Raw genomic sequence first — 20,051 nt, 5'->3', positions numbered from 1 at the left:
TGCCAGTTTCAGCATTGTTTTTTTTTCAGTATGCAGCAGTTTATATTATTTCTGTGTAGATCAAACACAAGCAGAATGCAAAAATTTTTTTTTATAACACATCTGGACAGTGGAGTGTTACTCAGGGCTGTGTTAATGCCACGACATACAGATGCATATTCAAATATAGTTGGTGTATTTTTGTATTTTCGTATTTTCTCAACATATTTTTTTTTCACATTTTCACAGCAAAACTTAATTTATAAGAGACAGACTAATGAAACTTAGTTTTACCAATATAGAGAGGTCAGGAATGATTATGCAGTCTTACAACCAGGGCAGATATCTGCTTCATATTTTGCTGTTGCTTCATTGTCTTCTGATGTTCAGCTGCTTGCTGTCTAATGTAACCACAAGTCAGGAAGATTTGTGGGTCAGGAAGGGATGTGTGTGTGAATTTTTCATAATGCATTTTCATAATGATATTGTGAAGGTTTCCTTTAATGGAAGATCAAAGGGGCTTTCATCTAACAGAGTTAGGGCTCAGTTTGTTTTGGAAGAGAAATCTTCACTGGAGTAGAGGAGAAAATGGAAGGTTTTCATTGTAATATCAAGTATCTAAAGATTTTATTTTTAACCTTCAAGAAAAATTGACAAGCAAGTGACAAGTCATATATATACAGTCTAATTGCATCTTCCCCGAAGCTCAGAGTGAAAATCGGATTTAGCATCTCTATTGCATGATAGAAAAAAAAAATTACCTTGTCAAAAAGATGCAGACTCAACTCATGCCCCTAAATTCTAGCAGATACTCAAGATATTAGCACCATAAAATTACATTTATTGCAGGTTAACACCTCTCAGGCTACTGCTCTCTGCTGATCTCCTTCCCCTCTGATTTTCACGTTTCTTCTTGCTGTGTTTATTTCTACTACTCTAACCTCTTTCTCATTTTTATTTTACTTTTCCTTGTACTTTGCTGTTGCATATTAATAAAGTAAAAAGAAAACAAGCTTTCTGCTGCACTGCATCAGTTTTGACACTTCTGCTAAATTTTGCTCAATAACTATCTGATACTTTAATATGCAAAGTACCTATACTGTATTAAAGAACTGCCCTTTGAAAGTTAGGTAAGTTTTAGCACACACATTCAATTAATAGCAAAGAGCCAGTAGGCAGTACTCAACAATGAACAGCATAATCCCTATCCACTGTAAATCACTTATAATTAGGAGCTGGCGCTGGTGTGAAATGCAAATGGTTGTAGTTATCACCACAGGGAAGCACTCCCCTTACTCTCCAGTGCCATTAGATATAAAAAAGTAGGTTCCTATGAAGTCTGCAAGGGGCCTAGGTGTCACCCCAAACAATTTTTCATCTTCATGCTAGCATGCCCACGAAAACATGCTATAGAACCTGTTTATTCTGTCCCTGGGCTTCACCAAAGTCCGCAAAACATGATGCTACTCTGTAAGTGACTATGCTCTGCTGGCCCAGAACACCATATAACTGTTGCATGTCATAATACAAATGAAAGAAAGCCTTAATTAAACTTAGAAGGCTTAGTCTTGAACAAGAATTTGTGTAGGGCATGCCATGCGAACTGAAGATAATGAGACTTTCTGCAGAAACATTTTAGATTTAGCTTCTTCATCTAGAAAATTAAGATTATAATATTTACCCCTTTCACAAGATGAGCTAAGAGCTTAACACTTACTCATGCCTCACCAATATAGTAAGATATCTTGATGAAAGATAGTTGTTTGCAGAAGTGGACTGGATTTTTATTAAACCTGCATTGTTCTATTTTGATCTAAATACTACTATCGCATTTCCAAGGTGCCTAGTCAGAGACATGCTGAAAATTGACCTGAATTTAATATTGTTGTACTTCTCATTTCCTCCTCTCACTGCCTTGTCAGTAGCAATGAACTTTAAATAAAGCACACAATTATTTAAAAGTTCTTTTATACTGTATCCAATATGACTTAAGTACTCCAGCATATATTGAAACAATGTACCACTTAATTTACGAAAAATGAAGGCTTAGTTTTAGCTACTCCAGCCTTAACATTTCCTCCACTACCTTTAAGATTAGTTTATTGATTCATGGCAAGTGTAATTTACAAAGTTCATGAGACTGACTCTTTATCTTATTAGCCTTACACTGATACAGGTGAGATCAGAGCCTGTGTGTGCACACAAACTGATTTTGAGGCATTTCTACTTGTAGTTTAGAGGAGATAACTCTGACCTCTGTTCAGTAGGTCTGGACAGACGGAAGAAAAGGCTGCTGAATCACCCCCCTGTCATGTAGCCAAGAGGATGCACTTCACTGCACTGGAAAATGTTAAAGGTGGAAGAACAACACTAACATCTTCTTAGTGCTCTTTTTGCAGTCAACTCTTTCATGGTAGAAATAACAACAGACATTAGTTACTGAAGAGATTAGGATGTAATTCAAGATGCAAAGGCCATGCAAACACAATCACACATAACGACATATGCTCAAGCGTGAGAGATTATTTACCATCTACAATACTCCATATTTAAGCATGCCCTACAATTCACATTGTTAGAAGTGATTTTTTTTTGGTGGTGCTGACACGATAGGAGCAAAATTAACGCTGTAAAAAATTTACGGACAAGCTGAAATAGTATATGCTTACTTGACAGGGTTCCTGGCAGCATCTGGATCCTGAGCAGTTACTGCTCCTATTACACTGTTTATTGGAACATCTTCTTTCACTTCCATTATGTATGCTGGTCTGCTGAACACAGGGGGTTCATCTACATCCTCCACCTGAATTCTGACTGTAGCTGAGTCCTTGAATGGCCCCAAGTACAGGAATCGAGGGTCTACATGAGTATTTGCAGCTTCCACTTTGAGAATATATAAGTTTTTATTTTCAAAATCCAACGCCTGGCAAGAAAAAAAAAAAAAAAAGGTGTGAGAAGTCTGTGGGGATTGCTGTGGCTTGCAGCCAGATGAGCCAAATGAATGGTGGGAACTCATGGAGAGGCTTGAGCTAGATAACAAGAACCTGAACTGGAATTAAAATGCTAACAGGAGTGAGAACGAAAGGGCTCTTATGCCACTGATGATATAATAAGAAAAAAAAATTCAAGGAATTCTATGCCTGGAACTCCTAAACACCAATTCGTCTTCTCAAATAACGTTAACTCTTTGCGCCTGTTATTCTGTCATTTTTGGCATTTTGACGATTTCTTTTCTATCCCTTGCCTATAAGCAGCACACATTAAAGGAGAGAAGTTTTTCTAGGTATTGCTTGTTTAGATATTGGCATTCCATCACTGAAATGAAACACTGTGACATCTAGTGTCTGGATATGCAGGACCACCCATCAAGTCAAACATAATTTCATGATTGGCTATGACTATATCACACTGTTAAATGTATGAAGAAGCAGCATTTAGCAACTCTTTGCCACTGTACTTGGAGAAATGTGGAGAGGGAGTAGTCACCCCATTTTTCCATTGTATTGTAGAGGATTCACAGCTTCTGTCAGCAACAGACAGAAATGCAAATGGAGTTAGACTGATATCATAATCAGACCCTGGAAGGCATCTCCTAAAAAACAAGTAATGACAGGTGTCGTACTGATATCAACAAGCAAGTGCATCTTTGGAAAATCTACACAATGTCTATCTAGTGATGACTGAACCTGAACTGATGAAGGACGATATCTGTAACCTTATCAAGTTTGCCTGATAGCCCACTGTAAACAATATTTCTCAAACCTTTTCTGACAGCCAATGTGCAATGTAGTAGATGATGTCCACTATGATCTAGCAAGGCGCTGTGATTTTTTTTTCTAAAGCAAAAACATGTTGATAGATTTATTAATTACATTTTGACAAAATGTGAGTCAAAAGAAACTTGTCTGTGTACTTTAATATATTATAGCTATACAATTCAACATCCTCTGATAATGCAAAATAGGCAATATGATACTGATTATTTCTGTGTTCTTAGCACCTTCTGCTAAGTGAGCAAATCATGTAAGCATCACAGAGAGAAAATCACAGCTTGATGGTGGTGCTTCCTTGAGTTTTTCTGTGGATAAGTATAATTTTTTCTCAGTCCCACCCCACTCCTTAGCTTATTTACTCTCTCAGCTCCTTCAAAGTATGTGCATTGGGGCTTAGTAAGGGAAGTATAAGAGGAAGGATACCAATTGCTCGTATAAAAGAAACTTTACATGTGTTAAGATATTTACCTTTTTCACAGTTATAATTCCTTCCTGTGTGTCCTTGTCTGTGGTAATTCCAAACATGTCATATCCATCCCCCTCAGTGATGCTGTATTCAATTTCTGCATTTTCATCCATGTCAGCATCATTGGCTTTTATCCTGCCAACTGGTGAGTCTAGTGGCATAGACTCAGGAGCTCTGAATTGATATGTGCCTACAGCAGACAGAGAAGGAAATTTTGTTAGTCAGTCTCATGGTACTTTGGACACCATCTCTCAGCCCACTGTCCATGCTGGGCATGCACAGGCGAGTTAGTGAGTCATTGTGTCTTCAAGCCTTCCTGGGCCAAAAGCCTTCACCTTCTGCCATACTTTCAGGTGGATAAAAGTAACTTATTTCTCTATCTGTTTTCTAATATGGAAGATGGGCATTTTGCTTTGCTAGAAACATGTAATTTTAGCAACATATGTCCCTTTCAAGACATTCTCATGGTCTCTGTGGGCCATATCAGAACTGTATATGAAAAACGACTCGAGGCCAAAGGACAAATATTAAGAACTGTGAGAGGCCAATGCAGCTTAGTAACAGTAAAGCTGAATCCAGCTCAAATGCCTATTAAAAATATGCTACATTGAATTTTTGTCTGCAAAAAAGGCTACTTGTGGAATGTTGGCATTATGAAGCTGTATCTTTGGTTTTCATATTGAAGACATTTATGTCCAGAGATGTATAATTAACTCATTGGGGTCAGAGTGCTATATTTCTTCTTAAGTTGCTCTAATTTAAATGGAAACTCTTTGCCCACAGCTAAGAACAGAGTTTGAACTTAAATGACAAGTTGCTTCCAATAACTTTCCCAGTGACTTAACTGCCAAAGCTTGCTGATTTGTCTGATAGGATCTGCAATTATTTTCTCTAACAGTTGCTCTTGACTTTGACACACACTGACACTGTGATACACACATATCATACAGAGAGCAGTGGTTAGAAAACACAAAACAAGAAGAAAAAGAGAGAGAATAAGAAGGAAGGAAGTAAAGAGAGGGAAAGAGAAGTGGATGAAAGCTGAATCACTTTGAATTACTTATAGCCATGAATGGCCACTAATAGAAATTACTTTCTAGGAGAGCTTGCTCAACTGATTCCCATAAATATCACACAGATAAGTACCAAATTATTTGAAACAGGGGAAGTAAAATAGGCAGGAATGCCTAGTGTATGTACATGCTTTTGTTTCTGTATGCAAAGAATATAAGAAAATCCATTGAAGCAAATGTTTTCTGGTTGTAAATATTTATTTTTTATGTAATTGCTTTTGGGATATTTTTGCATAATTAAATAAATATGTTTCAAAACTTAAATACATTAGATTACAACAGAAATCTTAAAATGTGATCCACCACAAGGCCTGAAAGAAATAACAGTGAACAAGAAATACAGATTGTGTTGATCTCAGCTTTTTAATAGGTAGAAAAAACAGAAGTTGTTTCTGCACAATAATTCACCTCTCAAACTGCCCACTGCAGTGAAGTAAAAATATTAAATATTTGTTTCCCAGTCGCTGCAATTGAGCTTAGTATGATGCTATTGCTTACTTATGTGCTCTTTTTTGCCTTCCTAAAGAAAGTTTGATACTCAGTAAGTCCACAATAGAAGAAACAATATCTAAGGTGAACAAAAATCAAAACAACAACAAGTTTTGTCCATGTTAATGTTACAACACAGAATGTAAATATCCCATACTCTGGGGGAAGCGAGGTGGATTGTCATTTACGTCCGTCAACGTGATGTTCACAGTGGTGGTTCCCGATAATCCGCCCATCTGGCCTCCCATGTCTTTAGCCTGGATGACCACTTGGTACTGCTCTCTATTTTCACGGTCCATGTTTAGCAAAGCAGTTTTAATAATGCCTGAAAACATGAAAATTAAAGAGCGGGGAGTTCACATGTAAGGTACTGACTTTGATGGAAATTCTTATTAAAAAACCCCTACAGTCTAAAAAACAAAACAATCTCTTTGTAATAAGTAAACTTTGCCCAGTACAAATATTTACTGTTATGAGATGGTTCATTAAATTACAGATTTGTCATGTCACATCTTAGGCTACTGACTATGTGACAGACACAATATTAGTGGCATCCCCAGAAAGATGTTCTACTTATTTGCAAGCTATTTATTTTACATAACTATTTACCCTCTTTCAGTTCCATGCTAAAGTCTCTCACTGAACTGGAAGAAGGCTCTTTGTTCATTATAATGTGCTCCATCATTTCTCTCCAGTTCTGTCAATATTTTTATTTTGACAGACATGGTAAAAAAAAAAAAGAAAATCTAATTTTAGTAAGATACCATTAAACAGTGCAACAACATTAAATGGAAGAAGAGAAATTAATTAAGAAAATTCTGAGCATCCAAACATGTCTGAGGGTATATATTTTTATTTATACATTGATTAGAATGATTTGCCAGTCACTTCCTTCTTCAAAGGCCAATTCCTATTGAAATTCAATCATTCAGATTTACCATGAAGCAAAATGTTTGCATTCTCACTGGATCTCTTAAGGTAAGAACTGACTCCTTTGTAGGCAAAAGGAGTGAAATTCAAGTATTGAAATCCATGACAAAACTCACAGTGACTTTGACAGAGACTTATTTCACTCTAGGAGTTCTGAAATTGATTTCCATGGCAGGAAGATCAAGACTGTGGTTTACTTGGCTTCCCATGCCCCATACAAGCATCTTGCTAAAAGATTATTACTGGTGAACTCTCAGCTACCTTATCCTTCTTATAACTCTAGAAGAGGATATAGTGTAGTGTCCAAGTCAGAATGAGTGCATCAGTGCAAAAATCCTGGTTTGTATTATCTAATACCTTATGCTTGAAGGGAAGCTCCTTTTGATCTTGGCTCTCACTTCTTTCAGAATTGTGTACACTTTTTCATCTCAGGTTTGAATTTGAGACATGTAATCTCTCCCTCCTTTTCCCTGACTGAGTCTCTACAATTTATTTAAGATAGGAACCAACGCTAAAACCTGATTAATTGTCTGTGATAATCTATTTCTTTCCTGTAAGGATGCTAAGGAGAATCGATTTCTCTAGCTTCCAGCAACCTAACACAGCAGATATTCCCAGTGAAGGAGTTTCTTGAGATCTCTTGTTTCTCTCCAGAAGATTTTGTTATAAAGCTATGTAAATGGTAGAGTAGATCCAGTCAGCTAGAATGCATGTGTTTTACATGCACAGATTCTAAAGCTGTTATTCAGACCAATTAATATTCCAGTCACTGTCTGTAATTTAAACATCCTCCAAAAACAGAACTCAGAACTTTGGGATTCTATTTGTGATCTTCTAGTTAAGTGCAACAGTCAATTTTACCTCTTCTATCATTATTCTTAATTAAGATTTCTTTCATAAAATTAGCATTAAAGTGATATGCTGCAGATGTACAGAAATTATAATTACTTTAAACAAGTTTTGAAGAAGCAGAAGGAGAAAAAAACCTCACTCGAACAAATCCTCAGTCTTAATTTAGCCATTATGAAGATCTATGAGGAATAAGCACTTTTTTCCACACCCACCTGTTCCTCGTTTTCATCTAAAAGCCAACTTATTTGGTTTAATTTAAACATCCACAGCAGTCTCTGTACCCACTGCTTGTTAAAAATGATTGAAAACTGGTTCACATCCAATACTAATTGTATTTATTAGACTTTGCTGGTAAGATTAAAATAACGTAGGTGTCATGTTTACAGATGTATCACTCTATTAAGTTTGTCAGATTTTGCACTGAGATGTAATCTCTTAGAAGTTTTTTTTCTATTATATCCTAGCTTGGCTTAGCATGTCATTTTGAATTACAGCCATTGTCATACTGTGACAGATAAGGTCCCCTGACCTGTTTCAGATTCGACAGAGAAATATGGTTGTCCCTGGAGAATGCTGTAGACAACTTTAGCACTGTTCCCATATGTAGGATCATCAGCATCAGTTGCGGTGACCTGCACAACAAAGGTACCTGTAACGAAAAATTAAAGAAAATAAAAATGAATAGGTTTTTTTCATGGCCAAGACACTTATGACATAGAAAAAAAAAAAAGATTCAGGTTCATATCAGACTTGTGGCAAGAAGTTAGAGACATTCTTATTTTTTAGAAGTTTCTCTGTTCATAAAGGACAGTCCCAAAATGACAGCTCTCAAACCCAAAATGATAGTTGTCTTATTCTCAACTCATTAAAACACACAGTTATTGATTGGATATACAGATCTTTCATGGTGTTTCTTGTGAAGGAAGTAGAAATGCACCTTTCTCCAGATATTGAAAGCATTCCGAATCTGAATCTAGGTCAAGAATATACTTTTGCAAATTTACTCACACTTGTAAGGTATTTGATATAGGAATGTAAATCTCTTTTTTCATGTGTCTTCGAGAGAATGAAATGGTGTTGAATCCTAGGCAAAGTGTTAAGAAACATAAAAATTTAGCTTAGATTTTGGCATTTAAACCCATTTGTGAATAAAGTATTCACTTCCCACATCAAAATGTGAATACTGTGTTCTCACTTCATCAGATGAGGTTTCATCCATGTGACAAGTCCCATGAATGAGAGGAGAGAGTATGCCCCAAAGTCTTTATTTTCATATTGCTTGAGCTTTATGTTAATCTCATTCTTGATCATGATTAATTAATGCTTCTCTCCCTGGACATTATTTCAGATTAGAAATGTGCTTCTTGCAATTCAACCATCCATTGCTCCCTGACAAAGAAATCAAACTGCCCTCCCTAAGAATCAGAGACAAAGAATCAAAATCTGTTGACTTCTCAGGAAAAGATCCCATCTTAAAACCATACTTCAAGGAAGTTATTTTATTTTCTTGATGTATTCTTACAGCTCAATACATTTTAAATCAATAGAAAGATTTCAGTGGACTTCGAAGGACTTTGGAGCTCTTTTCTTTTGCACAAGAAGAGAAACAAAGGTCATAGGAAATTAATGGCATATCTCAGTATCAGTGATGAGTTGACCTGGGTTACAGTTTTTACTCCTGAAATGCGTACAACCCCTTCTGTACCTGCTCTTTTCCATTTTGTTTACTTTCCTGAACTAAAGAAGGATTGCTGAACGGATCTAGGAGTGGTATTGACACAGGTGACCACAGATTACCATATTATTACACTTTCGCTAAATCATGTTAACAAAGCTTATTAAACTCTAAGAGTGTCATGTAATACAGCTCTGAAGCTAAAGTAGATGGTATTAATTTGCATTTTTTGTGGTACGACAGAGGGAGCATGTTTCACTCAGCTGACACCTCTGATTCCAGCAAACTGGTGTCACTATCTTCCTGGAGTTAGATTTTTTTTTTAAACATCTGAGGTGCTTTTACTCCAGACTCAAACAGCAGCTGTCTGCATTCAGTGCCTGTAAACTTTGGGCCCTTCATTAACTCCACAGAAAGAACCCAGAGCAGACACTGAAATCAGTTTATTAGTTAGCACCTACCAACATCTGACATTTCAGGAATGCTGGCATTGTAAACATCCTTTGTAAACATTGGCTCATTGTCATTGATATCATGGATCTTAATGATGAACTCAGATTCTGGTTCCACTGGTCTTCCAGTCCTTCTGTTTACAGCCTGGGCACGGAGTATATATACAGGCTTTTCTTCCCTGTCTAGTCTCTTTGTAGCCTGGATGTCACCAGTGTTTTCGTTGATAATGAAGAGGTCTCCTGCTCCATCTCCAGAAAGGATGTATTTAAGTGATCCATCTCCTTTATCCTGGTCTGAATGCAGCTGGTGGTGAAATGGGAATAAATAAAAAGAAAGGAAAATAAATAATTGGGACACAATTCCAGATACTTTAACTGATATCATGATATATGCTTTACTACTATTAATACTCAGCCAAAAGTCTGTAGACTGCTTTTGGGAAAAGAATTGATATCACAGCAGAAGCAGTGAACAGATGGAGTTGTGTCTTGATGTCAGAATTGAAATGGTCTGCAACATTATAAGAAATTGCCCGAGGAGAACCATGAACTGAAGCTGCAGACCACCTTCCCAATCTAAATATACATTAATTAATTCTAAATGCTAGTGGCTAGGGGAAAGCCTAGAAGTATGTAGAGCAATGGGATCCTACAGTGGAAAACCAGTGGATTCAGGAATTGCAGTAAGCAAAAAATTAGAAAGTGTCCAGTCAAGCCACTTCTTAAGTTTAAATTTTGGATGCACAATAAAATGACATACTAAATACATACACAAATAGCAGATAAATACATGCATTCACAGATCGGCAAACTAAGGGCAGAGGCAGGCAGGCATACTAGACCATTACAGCACTGGAAGGGAAGAGATCAGTAACTCTACCCAAAGGGACATGGACCCAACTGAAACTTGATGGGGAAAAGGGAAAGAGGAGAATAATGGTAATTAGCATACAAAGCATGAACTGCCCAAACCATCACATTTTTTTCCCAGAAGATTTCCACATCTCTTGAAATGCTGTTTACTATACACAAAAGGTGTAACTGACTAAAATCATACCCTTATGGGTGTTCCTTTGATAAAGGCTTATTTATTCCCTTGGTTTTAAAATCAAGGCTAGTTACATTAGAAAAAATAAAAATTTAAAAAATGAAATATTAAAATGGCTTTTAAAATCAGAGCATAAGCGATAAAATTAATGGGAAAAAAAAATCTGTTAGGTAGCAAGATTCCTGGAAGTTGTTTCTCTCACAGTGAAGACATTTTATGAGTCAGAAGAGCTGGACCTTCTCAACCAGCTCTGTGCTTCTCTTTTCCTGAATAAAAGTCAGAAAAAAACCCCTAGTTGACTGTGTGGCAAAGTACTTAGCACTGCTGGATAGCATGCTTTGTAGAACAGAAAGTTCTACAGTTCACCAGTGCCTGGCTATGCCCCTACCATGCTGGAACGGCAGCCTCCAGCATTAGCTCATGGTCAACATTTTGGGTTTCCTCCAACATTCTGCCCAGATCAGAAACCTACTGCCAACCCACTTGAGGGCACTGTGCTCCACTCTGCCTATGCCTATGATCCCTAGAGAAAGCATACTTCATGTAACAGGTTTGCCTCTAAGGGCAAAACACTCTGTCACCACACATACCCAAACTGTCCAATAATACAAAATATCATAACTATAGCGTGGTTAATCATTAGCAGACATGCTGAAGCACTCTTCGTAATTTCCTTCAGGGAGAAAATGGGTATTCTGTGTAATTTTGCACGGAGCCGTTTTTCTTGATAATAAGAATACCAGTAAGTAGCTTCTACGCAGCATTTTTCCTAAGCAGATTTAACAACCCGTCACAAAATCAGTCAATACCATTTGCTCTGCTTTTAGGACAACAAAGCACACTTTCCCAGAAGGCTAGTCTTGAAATTTGGAATAGAGTTTAGGTCTCCTGAGTCCTATTCAGCTGGCCAATTCCCTCGGCCACGAGGCCTAGAGGAATTGTTTATTATATACAACCTCAGACTCTAAAAAACATCTATCAGCTTGTTAAGAAGTTAGACTAGAAGTCTACTGCAAGAAGTAATTTCAACAGATTATGTGATGAGAAGTTTTCTCAAAGACAACCTGCAAGACAAAGGCATGAAAATAACTTTGTCTTTAAAATTGTGTATTTTTATGATTGTTTCACATCAAAAATTCAACTTTTGTTTGCCTTGAAAGCCTCTTTAACTTGGTATCATACTGGGACAAAAACAGTCCTCAGTAACACACTATCATTAATTCATATGAATCATGGAATAGTGCTGTTTTGAGACTTGGTACAGGTTGAACTCCTAAGTTCATTTTTATCATCATTTTAATTAAACTTAATTTCAATGAACAAAGCAGCGAAAAAAAGGTCAGCATAGAAAAGGTGTTGGAACCACTGGAATAGTCCTCCATAACATTCTTTACCTAGCCCAGGCCACCTAAAGAGCTAAAAATGGAAACTTGTAGGATTTTTTCACATCAATTGTTTATGAAATTTCCACTCCTCCTCCACAATTAATTCACCTGTGTAAGACCCATTATGACTCCGGACATCAAGACATATCTCGGTGTCATCAATATTGAGAATGAGGATCTGGTCTTCATCTAAGGCTCAATCTCTAGACCTCCAGTTAAACCACTAACTTTTGAAAATAAACATTCCCCCTGACAAGATCCTTTCCAACTTTGATATCTTTAGTTTTACAGCCTTCCTAAGACATGACAGAACAAACTAAGTGATCAGTTAGGCAGGCTGTATGTGGATTATTTACTGTGAGAGTGAGACTTGGGTGAGGTCATGTCCTACATACCCATGTATAATAGAGCTAAGGCTGGCTAAATGCCTGTTCTTCAAACCAACAACAAACTCACACTGTGTCACCATGTGCGGTATCATGAATCTGGTTCAAAAAGGGTCTAAAAAAGTGTGACTAAAATCTGTTTGATTTCAGTAAAGGATAGGAGATGATAAGATAGTTGTCACCCTAAGGGGATAGACTTCTATCACACCACAATCAGCATCAACTGCTTAACTGCTGGGCCAAAATAGTTTGGATTTTGTTCCCTTTTATTCAGAAAAAAGTTTTTATATATTAGAAAAAAGCCAAACAGATCTTTAGAAAAGTTTCTTATACATAAATATGCAACATTAATTTATGAGGAAAACATTCAAAAAAAAGATTTATTATTTTATATTACATTATCTGTCCTCGACTGTTTGCTTGGTAGAAAAGTTTTATCCAGGTAAAGTTTTATCCAATCTTCTGTTTTATTTTTCCTTAAAAATTTATTTTGGAAGCAATGTTTTGCTTGTGTGACCTATATGAAGAGGGAAATTGCTACTGTAATCAGGTTAAAAAGAAATTAATTGGAAATAAAACTAAAGGACAAAAAGAATGGTGCAAGTTGAGGCCAGAAGGAAGGCCTGGAGGCAAGACGTGCTTTAAAATACAGGGGGTTTGTATATAGAAACACCACTGTGAGGTTATGAGGATGAAATGAATGGTAATAACAACCCCATTTTCCTTTAAGTTGAAGTTATTTTTCACTACCCAGACAACTCATTGCAAAGAAAGTGATGAGGTACGTGCATAAATTATACTGCAGATGCTTTTAGCAGGGCTGATGCTAGCCAATACACAATATTATAGCTTCAGTCTGTGTACTAATCCGTGTTGCAGAGGAGGGTCCGTTATCCTATGCATAAAGTTAGTCAAATAAAAGGATCATGGCAGATAGTCATGGGATAGAATAAAATGTTTGGGACACAGAGCTCATGTCATCTGGGCTCTATCATATTACCAGTCCTCAAGACAAAGATTTTAGGACTCCACATTAAGACAGATTTTATACTTCCATAGGTACTCAGTGTTACTCAATACCATTCATTTCAATCAGCAGCTGAACTGAGCAATACCCCAAAGGTAAGCAAAATTGTGAAGAACTAAGTCTATGAAATAAAAAGTAAATATATCACCAATCACACTGTATTAATATTATAGTAAATTGATTCATTCAGAATCTAATCTGAACACTCTTGTGACATTGTCCATCAATCACTGGCTAAGGCTGAGGATGAATTAAAGATTTTACTATGCCCTAGGCATACTTTTACTCGATTTAATACCACTGTTAAGTGAACCATCCGGTTTGCTTTTAATCACTTACAGTCAGATAAAAACTCTCTAGCCTTTTTCTTTCTTCTGCCTCTCCCAAATGTTCCAGCCCAAGCCATTCAAATACATTTGCCTGGACGTGGGGAAGGTTTCATTCCTCCTGAAGGAACAGGCATTTAAAGAGCACACAGGGCTGTAGCATTAGCTGCTTCTACTGGACATTCTTCTTGTTGTCATATACTTAATTACTTTAAAATGAGACCTGGTTGTTTTTCGGTTTGGGGTTTTTTTTCAAATTAACCACAATCTGGAGTAGCCTTGTTTCCTGTAGAATCTCTGGAGCACCCTCCAAAATCTCCAAAGGTGGTGGCAACGGCGTGTCTTCAGCACGACAACGAGGAAAAGGCAAGTGATATCTATGCTCAAAGTATTTGTACACAAAAATTTTTTTTAAATTTATTTCTGGAGTGAATATATCAACAGCATGTGTGTTCATCACGACTAGATAGCATTGCTTTATTTTAAATTAACATTCCAGAAAAATTTTACTGGGGTTTTAAAAATTAAGTTGGACCCATTCTACACACTCAGGAATTACTTCAGCAGAGAATTCATATAGGAAGAATTTAAGGGGATGTTTCATGTGCTTTTGCAATAAGACTATAAATTGATGGTGTGGGGGAGAGCATCTGCCCGGGTGGGTGATGGCAGGGCCTGTCCCATGGCCTGCCCACTGCCGCAGACAGGAGCAGGGCACCCCCGAGTGACTGGGGCAGCCCCAGTCCTGGGTATCAGGTGCCTCCTGGGAATGGTAATGGCTGGGCAGGGCTGTTGGGAGCTGGAGACCTGCCCTGTTGTTGTGTTTCTTTCTGGGGCAGGGGCTGCTGACCCCACGGGGCTGACATGGGGTCCTGGGCTGTGGGCAGATGGACAGGTACAGTCAGGGCCAGTGGTGCCCTCAGGGCCCTTTTCTAACCATGGTAAATTCAACTTGAGATGAAACTGTATGAAACAGGAGTGCAAACTGTATGATAAAAGTGAGATCCCATATGTTTTAATAGCTTAAGACTAACCATAAATTTTTTTCATGTTTAAATGAAATACACTAGAGAGAAGTGGCTTTCTAGCATGGATATTTGTAACAAGGTTGTACTGAAAATGTACTTTTGCAGCTGTGGTACTTAAATTCCAAAAAACTGAAATTGCAGGCTGTGGATATTCTCTCCAGAATTATGTAACACTCCTCCTCTACCTCAGTCTGTAACACTGATTTAAACAGCAGTTAATGTCATCTAGGAAGTGGCTTTAGGTTATGAAAGACTGTTGTAAATTGCAGTTTAGCTCCCACTAATGTCATATTGCATATATGATACCTTGCAATTTGGTGGGTAAAATGGTTTTTCATTCACCCTACCAACCAAGTTTCCTTTCCTTTTGTGACTATTATATGCTAGTCACTGAATTTCAGAGCAGTTACTGAACTTCTGCAAAGACCAAAGTCAACTGACCTTGGGATGTACACATTGAAGCATAAACCTACAATTATTCACAAATAAACTGTCTCTTGCATTTTATTATTTGTTTGTATTTATAAGAGGGACTTGATATTCTGGAGTTGCTGTGGTCACATTTTTGTCTCCTAACACAATAATGAAATTGACATCAATTATTAAAATAGTAAGCACGTAGTTGGTAGGTAGCTAACAAAGATAATCATGGTTTTACTCTTGGCAGTATTCATAGCATATGATTTTGCTCCAAATTTTATATATCCAAACACCAGAATCCTGTCTAGTAATGAACAAATTCAACCACTTGTACTCTTTGAGGTTACACAGTGCAATGCTAAAGCATTCAGAAAAAACAAAGCACTCAAAATGAGACTGCTAATACTGTAATAGTAAGAGTAATAACAACCTTGCACTCTTCACTGGCTCTCCTGGTGGTCTGTACTCCTACAGCACCAACCAACCTGTCAATTACTATAACAATCAGCACCGATAATATCATCAAATAATTAACACCAAAGTTTTCGTTCTACTTGGTAACTCTGTATTAAAAGGAAAATGTTTGGCACATTAGGTAATAAGTATTTATATGTATTTTGCTTGAATTTAAATACAGGCTTCTTTCTAATGCACAAAAAATACTGCCAAAACACTATATATGTGTTCCATATACCTACATATACACACAATATTTCATGCATCATCAGGGCAAACACCTATACAAACAATTTATTTCAAGACACAAAAGATCCTTTCTTCCAAAAATATATTCCACAAGGTCCACAGGGAGATCCAGCATCACCAGAAGCAACAGATTTCCCAGGGACACGTGTGCCATGTTCTTCTGGCCTCAGTTATGCTAAGCTCTAGATCCTTTGGTACACCATATAACCTCTCTACCTAACTCATCCCTGGAGCCAAAGCCTCCAGCTCTTCCTCATAATTCCTTACCTCACTGTGTGGTGCTGTTTACTTTCTGCTCCAGCCCTTGTCCTCAAATCCTCTACACTGCAAAATGGTGGTACTACTTATTTTTCCTACATACTGGCTGGAGAAGAAGTAGCATGGGCTGCAGCTGGTAGTTTATATGTATATTTATGGAACAGCCAGCTGACCAAACAGTTAAGGCACAATGTAGGTTTATTTGCCTGATGCAGCTACTGTTCTTCAAACTGTACATGAAATTTATGATTTTGACACCTTTATTCCTCTGTAAAATTTAAGTGAAGTAAGTTAATGAACTTTAGAACTATTAAGAAGAGAGGACTATTTATCTCTACAGGGATAGAGGCTAGATTGCTGAAGCTAGTTACAGAAGGTTACATCCTAAAAAGTAATTTGGAAGACAACGGGAGAAAGATGCTACAGTGATTTCAAACCTTGTTGGTGTTTACAGAAACTAGAACAGATGATTCCTTTTCATTCTTATGTAAAACAATTTGAAGATTATATGAAGTTTTATATTCTATAGCCTCAAAAATTGAGAGATAGAGTTTGAAGTAAGATTCAAACACTGGCATTTGCAAAGAAAATAAAACAACAAAAAAAATTTTTACAAGATTAAATAGAAATGCAAACAGACCCAGCACTACCAGATCACAGCACCATGATTCCTGATGAACAGCTGTCAGAAACAGCACTCTCACATAGAGGCTGTATTTAAATTGTTCCAATAGGCACTTAAAGGAGGTTCCCACTTTTTTTATCTCCTAACTAACCCAAGATCTGCTGTCTTAAGCAATCACTAGTCTTCATTTTTCATCACTTTCTTGATGTAACAGATGTCCTGGTTTACAGAATAATTAAGTTGGATAACTACAGTAAGTGATCAGTTTACTACAAGTAAGTATAGTTCTTACACTATGGTTAATACAATAAATCTGAATATGGCTCAGTATGACTGACTCCTGAGTGTTTGAGTTTGTTAATGTAGTTTTAACTTGCTTGTCTCTCACCATGCCTAGTGATGAAAAAAGTGCAACAGGTACACAGTTCCTATTTCAAGAAATAGCAAGAATAGCTGGTGACTAGAAATACGCTTGTTTCCCAAAATAGATGTGCTGTCCTTGCATTATTTTTCTGTTTTAAGAACCTCCTCCCACATACATACATTCTTCCTCATCCTGCATTTATAGATAATAATTCCATATGCTCTTGTTATCTTTCTTGCTAGGCTACAGTCTTTGCTTGCAAAATAGACACTTCTGAGTCTTCAGCTGGAATTCTGTTTACAACCTCAGTCTCTTGTTTTCAAGTCAAGTGGATTCCAAAAAGAGCCAGTGAAGAAAAGGACAGATGTGAAGGGCTAATGCTCCTAGCTGATTTTCTGTAATTGCTGCATTTCAATTGGCCTTCCTTCTGTACAAATGGACTTAGGTCTAAAGACAACAATGTTAATATTTTCCTATCTGAGTTAGGAATGAGTAAAAACATTTGCCATTTTCATTGCTTTATCTAACTAGTTCTTCCTGACCAAAATACTCAGGTGCTTTTTTCTCCTTCTCCTGCTCCTTCTTCTTCCATTTTATGATCACGTATTGTGTATTAGATTCTTTTCTTAATAACTCCTATGTCATGAACATTGCATTTTTTCCTGTTTCTATTCCTTCCATTTCTAACATCACCCTTTTCTTACTGTAATATATTCTTATCAGCAATATAGAATAAGATTAAGGATTGAAATCAAGAATCATAGAATATGCAGGTCATTGAGTCCAACCCCTGAAACAAAATATTAAATCTGTAAAAAATAATGAAACAGAGCACTGAAGAATTACTGAGGTTACAGAAGATTTCTGCATTTTGCGGTGTTCTTTTCTTTGGAGTTATTGAAAAATATACTGTGTCTGATTATGCTTACTTTCTTGGTCCTTAAGAATTAGTATAGCAAAACCAGGAATACTTTAATACCTAGCTTATTCAGCTGTGGAATTCCATTAATATAATAAGACATAAAAGGCTGTGTTTTTATAGAAAGAAAATATCTGCAAGATACTTCATTTAAGAAAACTGTATCAGCCATGGCTGCATACAAACTGGCAAATTAGCAGAAAAACTCAGTAAATATTGAAATAATAAAAAAAATAATAAAAGATATAGGAATCTGATACTTGGACTATTAATATATACATTAAATGCTTTATTAAGACAACCACCTCAGTGTATTACAATAACCTCTATGGGCCACCTTTAACCTAAATACTGGCTTTTACACATACACAAAAAAAGCTTAAATTGCAGCCACTGCAAACAGGGAAAAAGCTGTATGTCAGATAGAACTGTTCAGTAACAGGAGTAAGATCTACAAAAAATATTGTCCTGATATCAAGAACTAAAGGAGAAATTACCAAAAAAATCTAGAGAAAAACATCAGGGTGATGCTATCTTTCTGTTTCTTGAGAGTATAAAAATGTCAGTGAACTTTCTCATTTATTCTCAAAAGTAGCAGTGCCAAGCTGTTCCCTGTAAATGAATGACACTAAGAGAGGCTAAAACCAGTTTTGTGCTGATGAACAATTTCAGAAAATGAATGGACCAAAAGGCACTAAGCATATTTCAAGATTCAGAAGCAACCCAGTACTCAAAAGGTAAACTGAATATAAAAAAAAAGAGTGGCATTTGATTTCAAAACAAACAAACAGAACATAGAAAAGGCACTATAATAAGAATATAGGGTGCTGAAGAGAAAAAAAAAGACTGAGAAATAAAGCATAAAGGACAATGGAATAAGAGTTTGTCATTAGATCAGGGATAAGAGGCAACTTGTTCTCTCACTGTGGAACCTCAGACTCACACCCTTCATGCAGGTTGGAAGGTCCAGGCAGGCTGGAAGGCTCCTTTTATTCTCAGTTTGTGAGGGCCATGTGTTAGGCCACATGGCCTGAGACAGACAGAGACAACAGTTTGGCTGATGTTGGGATCCTTGGTTTATAGAATAGGCTGCCCAAAGAACCTGCCTTAAATGTATGAAGCTAAGAATAAACACGGATACTCTGGTGACTCACACAGTTATTACATACCCTTCAAAATCACAAATGGGGTTTCTAACCTGAAGTGCAAACATGTAGCCACAGCTAATCAGCTTTGCAAAAAATCAATTGGAACGTGTCAATCCTTTCAACATTGCCTCGGGCCTCTCAACTCTTTCCCCTCTTTGGTTCCCCAGCTGCTTCTGCTCTTCACTGTGATTAAATAGGGACAATGGCACAAGAGCTTTTGTCCTGCACTGCAGTACACCAAAATAGCTAGGTACTTTATTCTGATGGTCCTTCTCTCTAAGGGCAACTTATTATCAGATCTTAATGGATATTTGGCAAAGCTGCAAACTAGGTAAAGGTACCTCATGTTCTGCTGAGTGCTGCTTAGCACTTCTGTGGTAGTGCAGTTTTATTTGTTCCTTTTCCTATTATCTCTAAGCCCAATTACAGCAGGAATTTACAAAGTTTGCCTTTACAAACAGGTCTTTAATTTATAAGGCACAAGAGACTGTGGTGTCAAGTCTGATCTCCATACATATGGGTTCTTGAGTTTCATGTTCTTTTATCAAACTTCTTGCTTTTCTTTGAACTACTGTATAACACTAAGAAAGACAGTTTTCCTTTCAGACTCTAAGGAGCTCAAAACAATTCTGACTGAGTAATAACTGACCTCTCACTTAAAAAAAAAATCCATGGCTGTGTACTGAATTTTCCCAGTTATACTTACAGCAGTTGGGTTTCATT

The 20,051-nt window shown here is 36.9% G+C and overlaps 1 protein-coding gene across 3 annotated transcripts in view; it reads right to left on the bottom strand.

Annotated features, from left to right (window-relative positions):
• The window catches only part of LOC113953826 (cadherin-6), a 102,626-nt gene that overhangs the window by 18,122 nt on the left and 64,453 nt on the right, over positions 1–20,051 (bottom strand). For all 3 annotated transcript variants that reach the window (XR_003530029.1, XM_027657454.1, XM_027657455.1), the window contains exons 3-7: positions 9,699–9,993; positions 8,092–8,211; positions 5,938–6,105; positions 4,221–4,408; positions 2,649–2,902 (exon numbers count right to left, since the gene is read on the bottom strand). Coding sequence is in view for 2 of the 3 variants with exons in the window: in XM_027657454.1 (XP_027513255.1) it covers positions 2,649–2,902; positions 4,221–4,408; positions 5,938–6,105; positions 8,092–8,211; positions 9,699–9,993 (1,025 nt within the window). In the remaining variant the exon portion in view is untranslated. The remainder of the gene's footprint in view (positions 1–2,648; positions 2,903–4,220; positions 4,409–5,937; positions 6,106–8,091; positions 8,212–9,698; positions 9,994–20,051) is intronic.

This window comes from Corapipo altera, unplaced genomic scaffold (assembly GCF_003945725.1).
Source record: "Corapipo altera isolate COAL_440 unplaced genomic scaffold, ASM394572v1 66, whole genome shotgun sequence".
NCBI lineage: Eukaryota > Metazoa > Chordata > Aves > Passeriformes > Pipridae > Corapipo > Corapipo altera.
This window is presented reverse-complemented; position numbering and strand designations above follow the sequence as displayed.